Genomic DNA, 15,407 nt, shown 5'->3' on the forward strand with positions numbered 1-15,407 from the left:
GTATACGTTATCACTTATATACTGATCTGTCAAGAGAAGTCAAATTTGAGTCCTGAAACAGTGTATCTCTGATAATGGATTTAATGCAGTTTAGTTTTCAAACTGATTTTCTTATTTCTTGATTGTGGATTGAGTTTTAGTGATTCATATAAGCTTTAAAATATTATTTTGAGATAGCACTTCACAAAATAAGTCAAACACACTACATCATAAAAGGTCCAGCTTTACAAGCCAGCTACATCAATTCAAAAGAAATGTGCATGTGACTGCAGGTATCTGGAATCCTTCCTGTGGAAAACATGATGAGGAAAATCTGTGTTCTAGTCCCTCTGCTGCTCCTCCTGGCTGTGTGTGGGCAGGTGTCAGTCCTGAGGACTGAGAACTTTCTACATTACCGTTCAAATTTCTGGTCCTGGAAAGGCGCACAGGCCCACTGCAGACAGAAACATACTGACCTGGTTACCATCGGAGGTGAAAAGGAGAATCAGGACTTTCTTTACAGCCAGGGATGGATCGGTTTGTACCGAGAGAATTCAACCTCTAACTGGAAATGGTCCAGAAGAGACGAGATAGCCGTTTTCACCAACTGGGAGAGCGGTAAGTAGGGCTGGCACGTAACTGACTATGGCTTAACAAGGCTATCAGGCTTTTAGTACAGAAACCTTCATTTGCTTTTTAGATTTTTTAGATTTTATCATGCAATGTTAATATTTGTGCCATCCAATTATTCATTAAGCAGGACACATCATTTTGCATCATTTTGGTACTTCAAATTTCTGACTGGTATATTTGTAATGTGATTTCACTCAAGTGCCCCCACTTCTGCTACTTCTTGCAGGTTTTCCAAAACCTGATCAGAACTGTGCTTTTAAGTACAATATAACAGACAAATGGGAGAGCCATCCCTGTGACCATAAACACAGTTTCATGTGTTACAATGAGAAGCTGGTTCTGGTGAAGAAGAATAAGACGTGGGAGCAGGCATTAGAGCACTGCAGGAATCTGGAGGCAGTGAACTCAAGTGAGCCAGCCACTGCTTTTCGGAACCACCGGTATGACCTGGCCACCCTGCTCACTTTAGATGACCACGTCTATGCACGAGAGAAGGCGAAAGGGGCTACCACTAATGAGGTAAGGCGGTTTTCTACAGTGCATTTGTGATTTTGAGCAACTTTTCTGTGTTTACATCTCTCTGCTAAATGTTGGTAGGTGTGGACGGGCCTGCGTTACCTTGCTGGTCAGTGGTTGTGGGTAAGTGGACAAGGAGTAGTGACATACAAGGACATCAAAAGTTGCCAGACTCAGAGGTACTGTGGCATCCTGGTGAAAAATGGCACCACTCTCTTTGAGACAAGTCACTGCAAGAGGAAGATAAACTTCCTCTGTTCCAGGAAACCTTAAACGCATCAATCTCATTCTTTCAAAAAAGGTCTTCTTCTTCCTCCCCAGTTCATGTTTCATTTATGTGATTACTGTAAGCTCTCTCAATGAAGGCAGTGGATTGTCCTTTCTACTGTGCAATGATATTTCAAGACCTGAAAAAAAGGTTTTTGATGATGTAGGAAAATGTACTTTTTACATAAACAAAACACTAAAAAAAAAAAAGTGCATATTTTTGCACTGAGCTTTTAACTTTTGTCTATGATCTGTTGAGTAAATGATGTACAAATGTTCAAATATTGTATGAAATATTGAGAAAATGGTTATTAGTTAATACATTTAACAATGTGCTTTAACTTAATATATTATATTAAATATTTGAGGGTGAAAAATGTTTGCATTAAACATTAAAGCTGCTCTACACAGCAGGAAGGTCCCATTACCACAATGTCTGGAGAGCTAATATATGGACTTTCAGTAGACAATTTAAAAATAAAGCATTTTGCTGGAAAACAGTCAAAATACAGTAAAGAGTTGAATTTGTTTGGCGCACCATCCTTGTCATCCTTGCAATTCCAAAACTCACATGCCACACTCTGACATAGACATCTGTCAGCACTGGCTATCTGACATGACACATAATGTATGTCACAGTGACAAACGGCTTACAATATGTTTGTTAATTTATTTAAGTTACAGATGTAAACTAAAATAAGCCGATGTTGACTTTTGTTTTTACACGGGACACAAACAGCGTTCTCCTGGGGAAAAGTTTTGTCTGTGAACGCAGACTTTCATTAGAAATGTATTTGTGGTATGTCAAAAACAAACGTAATCAGTGAGAAAATACATTATATCACATACTTAAACTTTAAACACATGTCAAATTGATCACCAAAGCATTGATCATAGGGCAACAATATTACAAATAATTAAATAATAATGAATTCTCGGCCCCATGTAATCATGCATCTCACTGATGAAGTTGCTTGGAAATCTGTGTATACCAGAAAACAACCTCTGGGTCTGAAAAGTGAAGCCAATGTGGAAGTACCTTAAACCTGCATTCTTTCTAATATCACTGGTTGCAAAAGTAAGTCAGATCGAATTCTACCTAATTCTACCTACTTCTCACTTTATTCATTACCTCAGTAATTCTTTTTCTGATGAGTTTATGGTCTCGATTACTAGTTTCAAGTCTTTATCAGTACAGCATGATGGATGATGCTAAAGGACAATCCCACTTTACGTTAGCAACATAGTGGAGCATTTAGCAGATACAGAGCAAGATATTTCTCTCAAGAGTTTGTGGAGACCAAATAGGAGCTAAAAGGAGAGTCATAACTTGACTTACGTGTGAATTGGCAAGTGTTTGCTAACATGTTAGCCATAACAATATCATAAGAAGAAGTATCTCTCTCTCTCTCTCTCTCTCTCTCTCTCTCTCTCTCTCTCTCTCTCTCTCTATATATATATATATATATATATATATATATATATATATATATATATATAATAAATAAAATACAACAAAAGGAAAATGAAGGCACCAGGCAAGTGTGTGTCCAAAAGATCATCTTAGTTCACATATAATTAGAATGGGAAATTCTATATTCTGTTATTTTCTCCCCTTGAGTTTAGTGGGTTTATAATTTTTTTAATGGCACAGTTAATACTTTTGCTATATATTTTTACATTATGTACATTTAAACCGATTCTACATTATCATCTTACACTTTGTGTCGGAGCAGTGTGACTTTGTCTGTCAGGGCAGCTGTGCTGGAACCATATGGTAACTTTCCAACATGGCCACCAGGGGACGCTAGGATGCTTCAGCAAATCATTCATCAGTGGGATGAGACACATTTTTTCAGTTTTAGACTGCTCTCTGCTTCATAGAGATTCCATGCTCTGCAGCTTTCAATATACTGCTACATAATAACTAAGTGGTTGTTCAGTATAATAACTTAATGCCAAATAATTACGTTAAATATTCCAATATGAAATACATTGTAAACATTTTAACAGCCATGTATAAACAGGCAGCCCACCCCTCCTACATTTGTGTTTTGTTTGTCTTTGTTATAACTTTGTGTCTTTTTCTGGTAATTGTTTTGTCTCTTTGTAGTCAATTCATGTTTTGTTTCTCTTTGTAATCATTAATTTTCTCTTTGCAGTAGTTTTATGTCTGCAGTTGTTCTTTTTCTGTTTGTAGTTATTTTTCATGCATGTGTAGTTATTTTGCGTATCTTTGTAGACCTTTAAGGTCTCTTTGTAACTGTTTTATGTCCCTTTGTTGTCGTTTTGTTTCTCTCTGTAGTTGTTTTACATCTCTTTGTAGTCATTTGAATCAGATTCCAACAATAAATCACTTAATGCAGAGGTTCTGATACAAATATACCAACTATTTTCTTTTGACTCTGTCACCCCTCTGGCCCTGCCTCTGCCTGAGTCTATGTTTGGACCACATCTGACTTACAGCTGAGTTAGTTAGTTAAAGATCCTCTCTAGTCAAATATGTGTTGTTCTTATGTTTATGTTCCCTTAAATGTCTGACCTTGACTATACTGACTTGTTTTTCACTAGAGATGTGTTTTCACATTCCTCAAACGTGCCCTTAGCAAGCTAGATTTTGTACATCACACATTCGAAAGCCAATTGCTGTCTAAGACACAAATGCAGACACATATTGACAGGGAAAAGTCTTCGACACAAACGCAAGGAAACCTGAAACCAGTGCAGGGCGGACTTGTCAGTGCAGAGAGTGAGAGTTTGCATTACCATGAAAGTTTTGACAGCAAACATGGGAGAGTGTGCAGTTTTTGGATATAAACCGGACCGAACAGCTTCCTTCCTCTTGCTACGGAAAAACTGCTAATCAATATTGCTCTTTCACAACCAGTTCAGTTGTGTAACGCATCACTTCCAGAATTTCTCATTAAGGGAAAAAGAGTAGATGAGCTTCCAGAGTTTTTTTCTATTTATGTTGGGAACCCATAATAAACACAATATTACTCATAATATAATTACGCACATAACGTGCCTGAAAGCAGATTTCAATAATAACAAATTGAATTCACTCAAAACAACTCTCACATGGCCACACTAATCGAAACAATCTCTGATATATCCAATGCTATATCGAACTTTTAAAGCCAACTTATCCTGTGATCTGGTGTCAAGCTCACAGCTCAACATCTTAGACAGCAAGGACATGAAATGAAAACATAGGTATGATGATGCCTTCCATATGCCAGTGATGACCATCCAACCTTTTTCTATAACTCAGTGGTAAGTAATAGCTATCTTTTGTAATAACTTGATGGGACTTTGATAGACAGGCTCCAATATTAATAGTAGTTGCAGCAGCATTAGAATGCATGTTATCTCCACAATCCAATATTGACAGTATGGTAAATCTATTGTGTAAAGTTTATTTTTATTAATTTTTTCAAAGGAGAAACAAGCTCTGGGTCGGGATGAGAATCCAATTAGAATTTTTTAGATGAGTTGAACATGAGTTTTGTGGGAAAATCTGTTGTCTAAACAAATGTGTAAGTATTTATAATGCTCTACTGTATCACTTAAATCTCAATTCAAAGCATGCATAGGATTGGAAACAATAATGGTTAGCAAAAGAAAAAAGCAGGGAAAATAAAAAGATTGAAATATACGCAATCCTGAAAAAGGAACTCAAAAGTAATGCCCAATGTGTGTGTGTGTGTGTGTGTGTGTGTGTGTGTGTGTGTGTGTGTGTGTGTGTGTGTGTGCGCGTGTGTGCGTGTTTGTATGTGTGTGGGTGTGTGCGTGTGCGTGTGCGTGTGTTTATGTGTTTCTGTGTGTGTTTATGTGGGTGCATTTGCCTACTTTGGTTTGGCTGTAGAATAAAGCTAGAAAGACAGAGTTAAGAGTTAAAACTCAGCCATGTGCGGAAAACCACCGTACTGAAAGTAGACTTCCCTGTGTGTGTGATTACTGCAACATAGAATTACATGAGGCTGGTCTGGTGTTGGATGGGTTTAGATGGCTGAGGTCAACAACACATCCAATTAAAACATTGTCGAGCTTCAGCCAAGTGACTTGATTGGTCAGAGTCTGGCCCACGCCATGATGAGAGCTCCCATAATGCACAACTAGTTTGCCAACACTGCTGCTTTCTGCTTCCCGACTAGAGAAATCAGTACACGTGTAGAACCAGTGGGTACAAGCAATACTCCACTAGAGGGAGCTTTTCATTGAGATTGATGGAGAGAGATCCAGCTGCTAAAAGATGCTGCTTTAGGAAACACTCACTCAGAGACATGCTCACCAAACTCTCAAGTTCCAAAATGAACAATAGAAAACACAGCCATGAAACAGTACACGGCTTGTAATTTGTATCACATAAAGTTTATGTATAAAGCACAGTTCACAAAGTGAGACAACTAACGTTTACACATATACGAAGCAAGATAAAGGAATAAAGACATAGAAACGACATTAAAAAGATTTGGAGAGGAACTACATGAAGCTCCAAATATGACAAATGATCAGGATTCATGTAAGGAAGACACTTAGTATAACACTTGACTAGAATTCATTACAGAGATATGATATTGGATGATAATCATTATTTACTGATTTCTAAGGCTTAGATAGCCGAAGATAGACAGCAAAGGGGGTTTTACATTGTTTAAATGAAAAATGCAGATGTTATGCGTATCTTGTTAAAGGGGCACACCAGCAGTTTAGCATTGCACTTCCATAAAGCACAAGGAGACGGATAGGCCTATAGGAGGGAAGCAGCTAGGTCATATAAACAGGCACAATTAGAGCCTTAAAAGTTATCAACACAAGTTTCTAGTAGATGTTGTTTGTCTTTGTTCTGGTTGAAATCCTAGAAGCAGAGTTTTGAACAAGAGAGGTTGTTTTGCTTATGCTAGTAGACAAGGAATTACACTGCAATAGTCAAGACGTGAAGTAATGAACGCATGAATGACAGTTTACAGGTTTTAATATTAAAATGTTCCTGAGCGGATAGAAACAAGCCTCAACAACTGATTGAGTATCAACAGAATCAATCTTCTTATCTCTGCCAGAAAGGGAATAAGCGTGTTTCCTAACATTATGTATTTACTATATGTGTTTGGAGATAGTAGCTCCTGTGAACATCCCTATATTTGTTTTAATTTGTTGTCTTTTACCTTCATTACTGGAGCACGTATGGCCATTGACAGAGATACACTCATCAACATCGGAGAAAGAAGCATGGGGATTGGATAAAGTGCAGCAGACTTGGAGACGATCACCGCCAACAGCATCTTACGACCACCCAGCCAGACCTGCTGGATCGAACGGCACAGAGGACGGTGGTCTTCATCTAAAAATGAAAATGGAGGATTTTGAATGCAGCACACAGTGAAATTCAGACTCTTCATTTAACCCATCCTAGTATTAGGAGCAGTGGGCAGCTACAATACAGCAGCCGGGGTACTTTGAGAGGTACCATCAACTGGTACCAGTACAAACGGGTACTGGGACACACTCGTCCTAGTCAGCGTGCCTAGAGTAGCTACTAGTGATGGGGAGAAGAAGCGTCATGAAGAATTGAAGCTTTCCAGCAAATGGATTTGCAAAAGGGTTCATTTGTCATCTCTAAACCATGTGATCTTTGATAAACTGTAATAATATTAGTGTTTCGGCATTGGTTTAACCCATCTGATCCGTGGGATCAACTGCAGCGAAGCTTCGGATCGATACGTGCTTCACAGAAAACTTCTCGGATTACTCGAAACACGCTCCGATGCCTCGGCACAGCACGTAACATCACTAGTAGCTACACAAGGATCAATCATGAGCAGATGCATTTATTTTCTATATCTATAGATATTGTAATGTGGGCATGACTAGGCCACTCTGAGGACTTGAACTGTTCTCTGTGTTTATAATATACATGATCTTATTCATGTCAGGATGTCCTGCACAAATGTGTGAAGATCCACATCAGAAGGCCTGTCCAGGCTCGTCTCTATATGTTTGTATAGGCCGAGGTCAAACTACTTAATGGGCCTACAGGTGTGTGTGTGTGTATGTATGTGTGTGTGTGTGTGTGTGTGTGTGTGTGTGTGTATGTGTGTGTGAGTGTGTGTGTGTGTGTGTGTGTGTGTGTGTGTGTGTGTGTGTGTGTGTGTATGTGTGTGTGTGTGTGTGTGTGTGTGTGTGTGTGTGTGTGTATGCGTGTGTGTGTGTGTGTGTGTGTGTGTGTGTGTGTGTGTGTGTGTGTGTGTGAGAGAGTGTTTTAAAGCTTGGGTGGTCATAGAGTTTAAACAAGTTTAAATGAACACAAATGTAGAACTGTAGCGTTTTGGTATAACTAAAACTCCTTTTGCTCCTGAATTGAATGAAGGCAGGAGAAGGGTTGAAAAGAAAAAGGGACACTCACAGGAATGAAAGAAGAAGCTCTGAGAAAAAAAGGAAGGGAGAGAGGAGGAAACTCTTCGAAGAAATGGGCTGGAACTTGAGGTATGCTGGAGGCAGGCACAGACAGGCTGACAGAGAGGCAGACAGAGAGAGAGGGAGGCAGAGAGGTGATAAGGGTAGTAAAAGAAGCAGACGGCAGTGTGAATAGAGGGGTGTGCTGCATTTAAATAAAAACTAATAAAATATTTTCTAGTAACTTTCTAACTACCTCACATTCCCCTGAGCTTCAGTGATGGAACAAGTGTAAAGATATGAATACACTGAACCAAACATGGACTTTTGGTCAGAATGTATCCGACTGTAAATGTCATTATTGATTGTTTACTATGGACAAACTCTGCAGTTTGTTCAAAGCCCTGTTTTAAAATTAGAGTTGTACTCCAGATTTATTTTTCTCTAACATTCTGGAATGATGAACAATATTTTTTTTCTGATAATGTAACATGTCTTACTTAGTGTTCTTCAAAACTATGTTTGGGCCAGTACGGTAAGTACATTTACTAAATGATCGTATTTGTATTTACGCATACATTTGAGGTACTAGTACTCATGCCACTATACTTTTACTGCACTAGAATTTAGGGGGAACTATAATAACTATTATATGACACACTTATAAAATACAGAACATTGTTTAAGATTAAACCAGTGGTTCCAAACCTTTTTGGCTAGTGACCCCTCACAGAAAACAGTGTGTAGTTAGGGCCTGTTGTCATGTTGCAGATGTCTATGAGTTGTTAGCAGTTGCACCAAAGACACATTTGAAGTCTTAACTTCTCAGATGTTTTCATTTAAAAATAATCGCAGGTTGCAAACTGGTTACTAAAAGAATAAAGATTTGATATGCAAAACATATGATAGGCTCATAAAATAATACTTACATAGTTTTACCTAAAGTAATACTTCATCCACAAAATGATAATTTATATATCAATCACTCACATCGTGTTTCCTTAAAATTCTTGGAGAAAGGTTTTGATGAATTGAATTAAATGGGGGCCGTGTTTAACAACAGCATAACTATATTTAAAAAATCGAGTATTGCGCCTTCCGAGTAAATATTAAGGTTTTAATGAAAAGTCATGTGTTTGTGAAGTAGTGAGCATACAGCTGGATAAATGAGACTTGGATTATAGTGCATGAGTTGTGTGAGAGTGTGTAAATTGATGTTTTGATAGCGGCCCCCATTTGCTTCAATTTATCAGGAATTCTGTCTGTTTTTGGATCCTTCATTCATCGTGGAGGCATGTGAAAAGTTTTCTTAACAAATTCAAGCTAAAACTGGGTGAGCAATTTTTTACAGTGTGCTATTGCTACTTCTTCCACCACTGGTCTGGGATCTTGGAGGAATGATGACTCAATCTTTCCAGTTAGATGATTGGTTAGTGGCTGGCTGTTCAGTATTCAGCAGGTTAGACATCAGAAAGCTACTTTACTATTTCGAGTACTTTTCCTCATATGTCTGTCTGTGTATGTGTTGGCTTAGGGCTTTATGTTGGAGCATATTTAAAGTGTGATTTAGAAAACAAAAGTCTAAAATCATTCATTTGACATGAAAACACACACACACACACACACACACACACACACACACACACACACACACATAAAATAATATGTTGTGCTTTTTCTGCTTTGACACATGCAAACACACACAAAGTTAGATAAAGTACACAACAATAGAAACACATTAAAAGCTTGTGAAGCCATTTGGCTGTCTCTCTTCATCCCACATTCCAGGGAGTTCTCTCGCTCGGGGTGAAAAGACACACCCTGTGAGAAAGGAGGAGAGAGGGAGGGAGGGAGGGAGGAGGTGTACGTCAGCCTCCACTTTAACACTGTGGTTCATGACTGAAACGTTTTCCTCATCTGAACTGAGGAGGAGGAGCGAGAGGACATGTTGCTTTACTGACTAATATACAGGCTTTTCGTCTTTTGAAAACAGCTGTTTTTAATGAGTTGGAGCGGTGCTGATGGTGCTGGTGGATACATGCTCGGCACTGGATATATTAGGTTGTTCTGTTTGCTACACACATTTGGCCTTATGCAGCAACATTCTCTTAAACTTCTCTTATGTTTCCTGAAAGATGAATCCTACATGATTATAAATTGGATGTGTGTGGCCGATTGTTTATTTATCAGCAGAGGTAACGCTCCCTGAATACTATATGAGGGCACTTGTTGTGACGGGTGAAAATACCCAAGAAGTGTCATCTCAAGAAGACATCGAACTTCAGCAGAAGTGAAATGGGGGAACTGAAACATGTGATTTTTCAGCTTAAGTTCTGGTGTTACAGGAAAATCAAAAAGCATCTAAGAGCTGAACACACGTAATATCATACTCCAAGGGTTTTTCTAGTCTTAATTGGTATCAATAATAGTATTTCTTTAATTACCCTTTTATTATAACTCTAAAATATCTAAATGCCATTTTTTCTGTTCAAATTCAAAACTTTGTGAAAACAAGATGCTTTTTCTCATCTTGGTGAGAGGGCTCTCGCTCATTCGTAAAATGTTCTCTTAGCTGAGAGAAGAACAGAAATACGAGGATTTCTTTTCTTATATGGCTTTCTGCATGAGGCCATTGGCATGTAGGCATGGAGCCTCATGAGGTGTGTGGTCAGGATGTTTTTCTAACAGGAGAAGTTTCTTATAAAGATTGAATAAGTTGGTATCTACTGTAGTAACGAGAAAATATATTGTAATGAAATGAAAAATATCTTGTTATGATGGGAATAGGATTTTGGAAAAATGAGTTTGTTATGGTGGCAGCAATACACCTTGTTTCTAGCAACTCTATTAAACTCCCTGTACACAAGCCGTCCAGCACCAGGTGACAAACAAGGTGTAGCTAGCTGGTGAACATACAGGAGCATTTAACAGATAAAGAGCCTGGTATTCTCTCAGGAGCTGGTAGAGAGCTAACAGCTAAAATAACTAAAAGAAAAGTGAATATTGGACTGAGTCAGTTGAGTCAGATGAATGATAATGGAGCTTTGTGTCCACTGGATGTCTAGTTAGTTTGCTACAACGTTCACTAGAAAACTTTATGTGTAATCATTTGTTGGTGTAATTAATGCAGCTTTGAGAGCAAATTTGAAGCTGTGTGTGACAACGTTTAATTGCAGAGAACGTTTAATTGAAGTTTAGACTTTAAGGAAGCACAACCCAGAACTAGCTTGTGCTCATTTCCTGGTATGACCTGATGGTGAATCTGCTTTTTCCATTCTGATGAGACAAAGTGGGGAGTGTGAGTGTGTGTGTGTGAGTATGTGTGTGTGTGTGTGTGTGTGTGTGTGTGTGTGTGTGTGTGTGTGTGTGTGTGTGTGTGTGTGTGTGTGTGTGTGCGTGTGTGTGCGTGCGCGTGTGCGTGTGCGTGCGTGTACACTTTTCTAACTGAGAGAGGAAAAATTAAAGAAAAGAGAAAAAATCCATGAAGGTGAAAAGGAGAGAGAGAGATATCTTCTGCCCAGAATGCATGTCAGTGACTAACCTCGTCATCTACAGACAGCCAATCAGAGAAGACCTTCCCTGCCTTTGGCTCAACCCACCTCACCCAAATATACACACACTTGCACATCTGGCCTGCCACATCTTATGTGTTGATCCACAAAAGAGAAACATTTTTAGTCATAGCTCCCCACTCCAAACGATGGCCCCTCTGAATTCAAGCCTGAGAGACTGTGCAGACCAGCAGAGAGCACACACACACACACACACACACACACACACACACACACACACACACACACACACACACACACACACACACACACACATACGCACACTGCTAAGCCTCCAGCTTGTGATCTCTCTTCTCTCTCTCTCTCTTCGACACACACATATTTTAACATAAACTATCATGCTGAGTCCTGTGTTGGTCCAATAAACACTTGTTCTGTCTTGGAGTTGAGGGCAGGGGGATATTTCTGCACTGCAAAACAAACTCTGCTTGAAGCCTTTTCACAGTCGCACATTTTTTGTAATGAGTAAAAAGTGAATCCTGCTGTATGTGCTGTTCATATACAAGTCTGTCACATGAGGTGAGTGCAGGTATGATTCAGTTTATTTTCTTTGGGGAAACCCTAATAAGGCCCCATGCTCACTGGCAATTAGTTCATGGTCATCACATTTGAAGATATGTGTATACTATATGAACTTAACTGGTACAGTTGGGGCTTTGAAGTGACAGTACTGTGTGTTGAAGTTGAACCTGAAACATTACGTCACCTATATCACCCATGATAATATTCTGTATATAAAAAGTGGACGGAGTCACTGTGACGTCACCCATTGGTTTTTGGACTACAATGTAGCCTATGGATTGGTATTGTGGCCGTGATACGAGAGGGTGGAGCTCCAACTGAATGCTGAATTAGACATTTCTATGCGACCATAACGTTAATATTAACTTTCATGAATTGAAAACAGAGTGTGAAAGGGTTAAAGACGGAAACTGGAACAACATCCAAACCGGACAACACCGTGGCAGTGACCTGTCAATCACAAGGTAGCTCCGCCCTAAAGCAAACCTTGCTTTATTGTCTACTTTACTTTAAATGGGATCATCATTTACAAAATGAACATAATGCTGAATTGAAGAAGACTTGAAATGAGCTATTAAGACCATAAACTCGTCAGGAAAATGTTTACTGTAAGTAATTAAATAGTGATTCTCATAGACTTCTATACAATCTGAATTATTTTTGCAACCAGTCGCGCCCTGCTGGCTCTTTGAAATAACGCAGGTTTAAGGCGCTTACGCATTGGCTTTACTTTTCAGGTCCAGATGTTCCAGCTTGGTCACAAACTAATTTAGGAGCAGGGGTTGGGGGAAGTAGGGTCCCCAAAGATAATGTTGTGTGCCCTGTCTGTGGCACATAGACCCAAACCCATTCATTTCTACTGAAGATGTAAGTCTGATGAATTTGTGTTAATGGCTCTTCTTCTTCACTCTCGGATGTTTTCTTTCGGTTTCGCACTGCGATACCATGACCAGCTGTATTCACACACTGGCTCAATCAGACAATAAACTGACTTTGTACTAGGGATGCTGGCAGGGTAAAGTTTGATTAATTTGTGTTCTAACATATAGCTCAGTCAGGGCAATGTCTAGATCATTTCAGAGTTGCAATGCATGTGTGAAAGGGGCTTCTGTATCCCTCCCCTACAGCTGGCATCCAACCTGCATCATTGTCTTTTGGTATTGCACCTTCAACACCTCGGATGCACGGATGACACACACATGCCCTGCTTTCATTGCTGACATTGCTGATCTACCCACTCTGTTGTTTGTTTTATGTTAAATGTATTTGTTCATATACATGTGTAGTTCCTTGTGTGTTTGTGTGTGTGTGTGTGTGTGTGTGTGTGTGTGTGTGTGTGTGTGTGTGTGTGTGTGTGTGTGTGTGTGTGTTGGTACATGAGGGTAACAGACAAGCATCTTGAAGTGTTTGGTTTCGCCTCCTTTTGCCTTGCATCAGGAAACAGGACACCTCTTTCCTTTTCTTTCACGCCGCCCTTCCTCTTAAAGGGCACGCCCCCTGTTTGCTCCATGGTTCGACCCTCAGCAGCCCCTCCCTCTCTCCCCCTACACCCCAAATCTGCATTGTTTTCCCACATATAGTGATTACTCATGTTAGCCGAGTAATCCAGTGTGTTGTTCATTCATGTTCCACCACCAGTAAACTGGTCCACCAGTAAGACCAGTAGTGGACTAGTAAGAGTAGAACCGCAGCTTGGAGGAGCTGCAGGGATCCAGGGTCTGTGTGTGTGAATGGGAGTTCTGGTTGTGGGAGTGCAGTCACCCAGTTTGACCACGAGGGGACGCCAGGACAATTCTGTCAAAGTAGCTGCTGAGATCCAAGGTGCTGTTTAAACTACAGACAGTCTTATCATTGCTTACCACTGTAAAAGTCATGAACACACATCTTATGGCTGACAAATAACAGAAGGCTTGTTCAAAAGCTTATGTTAAAAGAACGTGTTTAGGTACTGTAGTGTTGGGTAAGAGCCCTCAGGGATCACTTTAAAGGCATTTTGACCTCAGGCCTCTACTGAACTTACTACTGCAAGTGTATATCATCTGCACAGTTGCGGTAATTTTTGCTCAATACAGCTAAAAGGTAAAACAACAAGATTAAAGTGCAACTCGTTTAAACATTTAGTATGGAGGGAAAGGAGTGTTTCACAGATCTAGACTGGTTCCAGACCTTTAAGTCACTGCCCACATCTGAGACTTTTTTTCAGCGATTCAAAGATGTCTGGTATTGTGTTAACTGACAGTTGATCAAAACTACTGAGCCAATCACAGCTTTGCAGGCGGGACTAAGAATGAGTATGTCATACTCCTGTGCCAGACCAATACATGTGGATGAAGTAGAAGTAGCTGTACAGGTTGTTGTTCGTCAATTTACAGAAATAAGTGGTGTCTGACATTACATAAACACACTGCACAATTATTGAACTATCATCCAATATGTGACAATTAAATCTAGGGTGGGTTAGGGTCATTTAGAATTATTTGTTGTACTTGTTGAAATTCTCTTTACATCACGATAGCAATATATAAATTAAATGCTCTGATAAAAAAAAAAATCTGATGTCTGTGGCTGTCGCAGGACTGTAATAAATATGCCCAATCTTTTTATTCAGCCCGCAATGATTGGCTGCACGTCACCGGAGTTTTCCACAAGCTGCTAGCTTGATAGCCGTGAGTGCTAACAACAACCATGTGTGTTGTTTACGTTCATTATGATAATTTTGGGGAGTGGCTTTGGAGTGATGCCTGAAGGGACGGGCTGTTAGTGTTGCCAAGTTGCCAAGTTTCTCCCTAGATTTAGCGACGTTTGGAGCTAGTGCTGCTAGCTGTTTTCATTGGAAAAGAGTTGGAAACATTGGGCTGGGTTCTTCGGTTGTATCATTTTTAAAAAGTTTCTCCAATGTTACCTACCCAAGTTTTATATGGGAAAAGTCAAACAAAAATGAAACACTTTCCAAAAGCAGAAAACACACCCTACAGCAAACTATTATAGGAAAGGAAAGTGCACGTTAGAGATAATTGCAGTGTAATAAAAGAGGCCCAGGTGTATCAGAACTTTACTAATATTACAACAATGAGCTTTACTTTCAGAATAAAAGGTTACTGGGATATTGTATGTCTTGGATATTGTGAGCATGCACCATTTCTGTCGGAAGGAAAATCTCTGATAGGGAAGAATAAACAGTGAAGATTAAAGGGACAGACGTAGATAAACACAGAGAAGCAACCGAGAGGAAACCAGGCCACATAACTGTTACAGTGTAGGCAGTGATGAGTAATGCGTTGGCTGTATGTGTGTGTGTGTGTGTGTGTGTGTGTGTGTGTGTGTGTGTGTGTGTGTGTGTGTGTGTGTGTGTGTGCGTGTGTGTGCTGGTCCTCTGCAGATCTCATCAGCTAACTTAGATTCCAGCAGATCCAATGTCTCAGTACCACAGCAGCAGCAGTATGCGACCTACCTTGGTATTGACCAATCACTACCTGTCAGCTTGACGGTGATTGGTCACTATCTGAGCTCCACCCAGTGGCT

At 39.7% G+C, this 15,407-nt stretch overlaps 1 protein-coding gene across 1 annotated transcript; it reads left to right on the top strand.

The window, feature by feature from the left end:
- Positions 1-299: 299 nt before the first annotated feature.
- On the top strand, positions 300-1,401 carry LOC115011846 (lymphocyte antigen 75-like). Its single transcript, XM_029437091.1, has 3 exons — positions 300-597; positions 839-1,131; positions 1,210-1,401. Exons 1-3 carry the CDS (start codon positions 300-302, stop codon positions 1,399-1,401), a joined length of 783 nt encoding a protein of 260 aa, XP_029292951.1.
- Positions 1,402-15,407: the final 14,006 nt, after the last annotated feature.

Source organism: Cottoperca gobio, chromosome 8 (genome assembly GCF_900634415.1).
Source record: "Cottoperca gobio chromosome 8, fCotGob3.1, whole genome shotgun sequence".
NCBI classification, from domain to species: Eukaryota; Metazoa; Chordata; class Actinopteri; order Perciformes; family Bovichtidae; genus Cottoperca; species Cottoperca gobio.